This window comes from Cololabis saira, chromosome 1, assembly GCF_033807715.1.
Source record: "Cololabis saira isolate AMF1-May2022 chromosome 1, fColSai1.1, whole genome shotgun sequence".
NCBI classification, from domain to species: Eukaryota; Metazoa; Chordata; class Actinopteri; order Beloniformes; family Belonidae; genus Cololabis; species Cololabis saira.
This window is the reverse complement of record NC_084587.1, coordinates 29,919,441-29,927,258: the sequence shown is the minus strand read 5'-3', so window position 1 is coordinate 29,927,258 and position 7,818 is coordinate 29,919,441. Positions and strand designations below refer to the sequence as shown.

At 38.3% G+C, this 7,818-nt stretch overlaps 1 protein-coding gene across 2 annotated transcripts; it reads right to left on the bottom strand.

Moving 5' to 3' along the window:
* Positions 1-5,629, bottom strand: LOC133452237 (dynein axonemal light chain 4-like). Of its 2 annotated transcripts, none has more exons than XM_061731459.1 (4): positions 5,549-5,629; positions 5,000-5,079; positions 1,402-1,485; positions 1-1,228 (listed from the first exon to the last, which is right to left on the bottom strand). In XM_061731459.1, the coding sequence occupies exons 2-4, from the start codon at positions 5,069-5,071 to the stop codon at positions 1,064-1,066; spliced, it is 321 nt and encodes a 106-aa protein (XP_061587443.1). In that variant the 5' UTR covers positions 5,072-5,079; positions 5,549-5,629; the 3' UTR covers positions 1-1,063. The 2 variants fall into 2 exon arrangements, with proteins under 2 accessions (XP_061587443.1, XP_061587450.1); XM_061731466.1 differs by having other exon boundaries at positions 5,495-5,600.
* Between the last annotated feature and the right edge of the window lie 2,189 nt (positions 5,630-7,818).

Below are 7,818 nucleotides of genomic sequence, written 5' to 3'. Positions count from 1 at the left end.
ACAAATATCTGGCTCTAAGACAACTATTTATCTGTTGGATGTTATTCAAAGACAACTTGCACTGAGGTTTTACAAATCCTCATCATGAATTTGACTTTAACTGGATTGCTTTAAATGCATAACATATGATTTTGAAGCATCACTTGATAATAAACAATAAAAAGAACAAAGGAAAATGAGTTTAACTTCAAATTTGACCACATTTCAGTTTATTTACAATTGGGTCAGTTCACATGTGATGATCCACTCCACTGGATCATGAATTCTTGCACCAACATGAAACGATCACATTGCTATATTGTCACCCAGCAGGGCAATATTAGTAGTGTTTAATACAAACAGCTTTACAAGGAGAAAAGGTGAATCAGGATTATTGTTTTGCTCAGGAGACTCTGAGCCCTGACTTGTAAGAAGATAACACTGCATCTCTAAAAACAAGTTTTTCAAGTTGCATAAAAAGTATGTACACATAAAAAATATTACAAATTTAATTGAAAGACTAGTGCCGTTGGAGAGAGTAAAACACATGTGAAAAAGTTCAAGATGACATGGACGGAAGAAGTTCTGCTAAGATTGCTGAGGAAGGTGACAACGTGTGGTTATTTTCAAAAACGGTGTGTGTCCAGCACACACACGTGTAAACTCACTAATGTGCACACAGACTCCCTGAAGAAGAGTGAGGATAAAGGACTTTGGAGACCCTGGCTAGCTGCAAATTTTGTAAAGGTTGAATTAAATTGCATGTGCACCCTCACTTACGTTCAGCAAAACGTTCAAAAATAGGACAGATGGAGAATTAAAAACAAAACAAAACAAAACAAAAGAAGAGAGGCAAAGAAGGCAAGAAGATATTTTATGCCTACCAGACAAGGTGACTGTCACTCTCCAAACTCCCTTTTTTAAATATTGTCCCTCCAACTGTTTTGAAGCAGATCAATAATATAATCTGCCAAATGGCTGGTAACTTGCCACAACCAAAGTCTGACCAGCCTCTGGCTGGTAGCTGGTCTTCATTCCCAGCCAAGTGACCATGTCAGCAGGCAGGAGGCACGGTGACTAGATGCTACGAGCACTTCCACACACACACTGCCAGCGTCCCTCCAAAGAACATGTAGAGCAGGTTCTTCACTTCATGTGTGATCTCAAAGCCAAATGCTTCACCAATCACCACGTGCCAGGAGCTGCCGTATTTCTTGTCCATGGACTCCTTGATCATCTTTGCTGCACTCTGAGAGATGAAGGGTGGAAAAAGTGAGAGTAACATTAAAGTGTATTCAGGCACTTTAAAATAGCTATGACAAGGAATTTTTTGGAAGGTCATTTTAATCCTAATCCTGGAGTCACATTTTAATTGATGAGGGACCGCATAAAAACAAGGCTGATATAGCTTAAAACACACACCTCGTTGTTGGTGGCAAACATTTCACAGGCCGTTACACACAGGTCCACGGTCTCAACCCTCATTTCCTCGGCCATGTCTGTGTGCTGAGGACAAACAAATTGTAAGAACCTTCATTCTGCTTCTTCTACTTCAGTATTATATGCAGGTATGCGATTAGACCACTCACATACAACGCATACTAAAGATGGTAAAAGTGACTTATGAGAGAAATTTTAAGATTAAATAGTTGTATGTAAATTTTCAGTCACAAAAGACGTCATGTGTTACCTGGTAACAGGCAACATGCAAACTCACTGTTACTCAGTAGTTGAGCTCAGAATAAATGTATTAATATTCATCACTGATAATTAATATCAATCCCTATGGGAAAAATTGAATAGTCATAGCAGCAATGAAGTAACAAGTTTAAAATGAAAATTAAAAATAAAAACATACAATAGCATTAACATAAAAACTAAAATATACACTTATATTTAACAAATTAAAAAAATTACTATTAACAGGTAAGACAGCTAGTATTTTCCACCTACTCAGTAACAACAGGTGTATACTATGCACCTAATGTTGCTCAGTATATACAGATAAACACGAGCATGTAAACAAAAACCAACTAATGATTCTTGTAATGTAAGGATACATCAACATTAATGTTTTTTTTTTGTTTTTTAGAAATGTAACAGCATTGAAACAACTCGACATTGAAAAACTGAAAAATTCGGATCCCCCTGCAGAACCCAGTTACAGTGAATGCAAATGTTGCAGTTGAACGTTGATAGGAAACAATGTAGCTACATTGATTTGCTTAGAAAATCTGGGGTTTATTGCTCTTCTGGGTCAAACTGAGTCACCAGGCCAGGGGTGCTTGATTATTGCAAAACTGCCAAGGTAATCATGATATTGGTCACGGTTGAAATCATAATTATTTAAGACAATAATCTACTGACTTTTGAATAATGTTCCATTTTTCAAACGTCACATAAAAATGTTGAAATTTCCACTGTAAACTTAAATTGGTAGTAATGCAGACTAAATACGAAAGCTTCAAGCCAACAGCGCAAATACTCCTGGAGTGGCTCAAATAACATTGTAAATGTTGCCAGAAACACCAGTGTGACCTCGAAATTACTTGGGAATCACTCTCCCATAGCCGAATGGAGCCTGTGCTTGCTGTATCTATGCCATTATAGAACATAAAGTGAACATAAAGTAGAATATGTGGGAGTCATACGGACTGCTTTGTCCTCTGACTTCAGACACTGGCATAAATTAATCTACAAAGCTATTCTTGGTGTTCTCCCTTGCTACCTACAGACGTACATCACTTTAGCATCCATCCAAAACTGTAAGTTAGTGTCTTCACTGATGATATGCTTTTTTTTGTGGTGCTGATGTGCATTTCTCATATTTTTGTTATCAATATCTGTTTTGTAGCTCCTGTGTTCTTAATGGTAATCAAGAAAGAAAAATTGAGATTTGTACAAATTTAAAAAAAAAAAAACGATTTAAGAGTCCTGTCTTGTCCTGTGCCTTAATTACACAAAAGATCATTAGTCTAATTACTATATTATTTGTTGAAATATCTAAGTTTCACTTGGATAAAGTTGACATAAATATGCTTGCAACTGAACTGTTCACACTTTAGTCACACTGATTTCAGCTATGAAATGCACCAGTTCATGAAGTTATGAAGATGTTGTAGGAGTTTGGGAACAAAAGAGCTGATGAACTCTTTTTCTCTCCTTTCAACTGCCGGTGTTGTCCCAAAAAGTGATTGCCTGCCAGAATCGGATTTCTTCTGATTTCTGGCCGCGGGAGCGTGCACGGCAACCCGTTGAGCGATAGCGCTAAAATGTCAGATTTTCAGATTATGAAGCTCAAGAATGAGATCAAGTCATATTTAGGCAGAAACAACTTTTCATTAACTGTATTTGGCCTTCAATCAATTTTTGGCAGGTGAAAATGCCTATTTTGTGTTGTAATGGTCCTTTAAAAGAGTAAAAGCAATCCTGTGAGCTCTAGTGTTTATATTATGAAGTTCAAGAATGAGATCAAATCATATTCAGGTAGAAACAACCTTTCATTAACTGTATTTGGCCTTCAATCAATTTTTGGCAGGTAAAAAGACCCATTTTCAGGGGAGAAATCAGATTCTGGCAGGCAATCACTTTTTGGCACGACACCGGGACCCAACAGTAACAGAACACTAACTGAAAAGTCATTATCATCGTTAATAACGGCTAGATTCTTGTGAATTCTAACCCACTGAAACTACACAGTGTCCTGCTAGTGAGTGGCCACAACAATGTTGTTGTTTTTTTTAATATTAAACAGAAAATCCTACAATTACAAAAAGTTGATACAGTATAAATATTCACAAGCGTATAGAGCTTTATGCAAAATGTAATTCATTCAGAATACACACAGTTTTCAACGTGGTCATACATCATATCAGAACTATTGCCAATAACGTCAGTAAATGCACTTGGGTGGTTGTTGACATGGGTGCAGATCCGGGGGGGACGGGGGGGACATGTCCCCGACAATTTCTGAAAAACATGAATTGTCCCCCCCAATAAAAATACCCTAAATTATTCAAAACTGAACAAATGTATTTTCAGACTTAAAGGTTGAATATGTAGAATATTTATTACAAATATATTTCTAAAAAAATAATACATCCACGGTGCATTTTGAGGTGTACAGAATGAAAGCAATGGGTCCTTTTTTTTTTTTTAGAACTGTTTACCACCGTAACTGTATTAAAACATTGTGACGACCCTCTTTGCCTTCCTGCCTTGTGGCTGGTCTTCTCCCTTGCAGGTGGCAGTGGGAGGGGCTGAGGGTCATCAGAGAAGTGGCAGCACCTGTGCTCAATGAGCCTTTAAAAAGCTCTGGCTGCTCACTTCTCCCCTCTCTCTCATCCCTGATGCAGCATTTTGTTTGTGGTTTGGGTTTGCTTTAGTTTTACACCTTACACACATACACCCACATTGTTTCCCGCATGCACTCACTTACACCACTGATCTACTGACTACACACGTCACACTTAATTAAGGTTCTTCTTTTAGGTTTATTATTTGGTATTATTTAATAAAAAACATTTTTGATTGGCTTTCCTTGTGTTGCGTCTCCCTCTTTGTCATGGCCGTGCGGCCCGGTTCGTGACAAGTGGGGCTCGTCCAAGGTTTGATTTGTTACAGGCTGTTTGGTGCCCTAATTGATTTGGGGATCAGTTAGTTTAAACAACTTGTTTAGGGCTCCATATTTCATCCATATATCAATTGATCGTGCATAAAGTAGTCCCATAGGATAAAAGGAAGATGGTGAGAAGAATTTGAGATGAGTAGACACTACATGCCCAAAACCCTTAAAATTATGATTTAGGAATATAACAGTTAAGTAAGCAATGACACACACTGTTGGCTGTTTAGGACAAATAAACAAGAAAGGTAAGCACAATAAATGATTCCCTGTGCAGTATTTTTTGGCGAGCCTTTACCAATGGTGTGAGTTGCATATTGGCTAAAAATTAAAATCACGTTGGTGTCCCCCCCAGTCCTGACATGGATCTGCCCCCTGGTTGTTGAGCTGTCCTACCCTGATGAGAGGGAAGCTGCCCAGTCTCTTGAAGTCGGCCTCTTCTTTGTTCCCTTCTCCAGTCCCAGCCATTCCGACTCCTGCAACAAAACGTGTGTGCATTACACTTTCACATCAATGTACTTATAAAGTCAGAGAAAGTTCCATCAGGAGAACGGAGGCTGCAGCGGTGCACATAACAGTGCTGTAACCCGACCCTGCAGACTGGTTAGCTCCATCACTTAGCTCCTTCCAGCTAGCGACTAAACATATTTCACCGTGATTCCCGCTAGACACAGCCTTTTCTTGCCATAGCAATACTGCCAGAACCCACACAACAGGAGGACAATAAACATGACCGGTCTTTATCAGGCTTACAACTATTAGCGAATCAGGCTGCACTTGCTAACGAATTAGCTTAGCGTGTTTTAAAGCAAAACAGCTGATGCTACTGAATGATGTTTGCAACCACACAGTTATTATATTCAAATACGGCGTAGTAATAAAGCGACTTACAGTACATTGTGTGTAGTGAGTAGATGAGGAGTGTCACAGGCATGCTTTACTTACAAAACGTTTCTACAGCGAAAACTTATGTTTGTCTCTCAGACCGGTTGTTAGGGAAACAACCTGAGCAGCGCGCATGCGCCCCGCCCCCTGCAGCCGTTCTCCGTTCCTATTGGCTGAGAGTCAGTCAGGGGATTTAAAGCGGACTGTCAAGACCACGCCCCCTCTCAACACACCACATAGCTCTGATTTGATTTGATTTATTTTATTTTATTTTATTTTTGTACATGTAAAAAACAACACTTCAAGATAAGGTTAAGAAAAGAAAAGAAAACAAAAAATTTCATCCTTTAACACTTGATATCTTAATTTACATGTGCAAAAAAGGAGTAGGAAGAAGTGTAAACTTATTTAATCCTACCCCACTAATCATTTAATCCGTATTTATAAATACTCACACACTGTACTCACACTGCTAAAACAGTATTATTATTATTATTATTATTATTATTATTATTATTATTATTATTATTATTATTATTATACTCACACACATACCTATACATACATACATACATACACATAGTTGAATATTATTATATATTTGTACACACATGCCCATATATATATTTATATAAATATACTTATTTACACTATACTGTCTCTATTAACTGCATCTGCTCTATATCTATGTATACACACCACTCAAGAAAGTCCAGCCCAGTGCTGGTGTGGGCTATTCTGCCTAAGTCACCTAGCTGGGCTAAGATCTGGGATGGAGTTCTGGTAGGACTCATTTTGGCCTTGGAAGTTCTTGTTTCAGATGTTGTTACCAAAACAACTGAAATGAGGACAGATTTAATGAGAACAAATGTAAAGAAACATTAGTTAGCATCATGAGTTAAAGGAGCCGTCTGTAAGAAATGGCCAAAACTGGTACTGCAGTCACTTTCAAAATATTGTTGAGCGGCGTGTTCCCTCCCCCTCCTCCCCCCGACCAGAGGTTGCCAGGTAGGCTGCAGAATGCAGCAGGAACGTAGGCTGCCATGGCTGCGATAATTAGAGCCGAGCTGGCAACCCGGATGCCGAAACAATACTGACTTGGTGATTGGGAGATAGGTGGAGGGTGGAGCTTCAGAAACAATACTGACTTGGTGATTGGGAGATAGGTGGAGGGTGGAGCTTCAGGCCAAAACAAAAAATGACAACATAAACATCAGTTGAGGGCTGCAACTCCTCTTTTTAAACTGGAATATCCTGGCTTGAGTGCTGTTGTCAGTGACATAAGTATTTGAAATGAACATGATTTTTAAATGTCTGTTGACATATCGGGGTCATTTTATGATTCGTTTTATTATTGCTCTTACATACAGCTCCTTTAACATGAGCTAGGCTTAAAAAGTAGTTTGTGGTCATTGAGTTAAAGGAAAACTCCAGAGTAAATACAATCCTAGGTCTATGATTAGATGATAAAGCATGTAGGAACCAATACAACGCGAGTTGAATCAGTTTTGAGTTGGAATGGACTGGTCTGTTCAAGTCAACTATTGATACAAAGTACTCTCCAAATACACAAAACCAGGAGAGTTCATGGTCTGTTCTTCCATAGAACTGGATTGGAACTTCCATCCATCCATCAATCCATCCATCCATCCATGGATGGCAGCAGAATCTTCGGTTTTTATGTTTTGCTTTTGGTCAACTTTGAATTGGTAATTACAGGTTGTCACGTTTTTGGTTGATTTATGTTAGAGGGCTCCCATTTAGCTAATTCAAATGGTTGCACAACAATAAATTCCTTGAAAGCGTATCACTTGTTCCGCTTATATTTTATTGATCCTTTTGAGTCAAGGTTTATTTCGGGGATCATAACGAACACATCTGACACAGATAAACTATTCAGCTATTTTTATACACTGAGACAGATCATTGGATGAAAAACTGACATACTCATGTACCAGTTCAAGCTTATGGTTAAGGTGAAATAAGGATGCCAAAACAAAGTAACCCTGTGAAAATGTGCCATGAGACAAAGGAACATAAAAGAAATTTAAACAGATAGCAAAGTGTTGGTGATATAAAGACATTGAGAAAAGTTCTTATAAGAAAGGGGGAATGTTCTTTAATTATTTTAATGATAAATGTGATGCGAGGCAAAGTAAAAAAAAAAAAAAGAAAAAAGAAAGAAAAAAGTGTCACAGACTTGACTTAATAACGAAAAAAGCTGTTTGAATGATGGCATTATTGAGCCCGGAGCAATTTGAGGTGAACGGCTGGGCAGCAGTGGATTTATAAGAACATACACAATTGAGGATCAGCAAGAGTTGTGTGAC

Coding starts and splice junctions, on each gene's coding strand:
- LOC133452237 (XM_061731459.1), bottom strand. CDS start 5,071: ATGGCTGGGACTGGAGAAGGGAACAAAGAAGAGGCCGACTTCAAGAGA. Junction 1,486..4,999: donor GCAGCTTCCCTCTCATCAGG/GTAGGACAGCTC, acceptor GTTTGTCCTCAG/CACACAGACATGGCCGAGGA. Junction 1,229..1,401: donor TGTTTGCCACCAACAACGAG/GTGTGTGTTTTA, acceptor TTCATCTCTCAG/AGTGCAGCAAAGATGATCAA.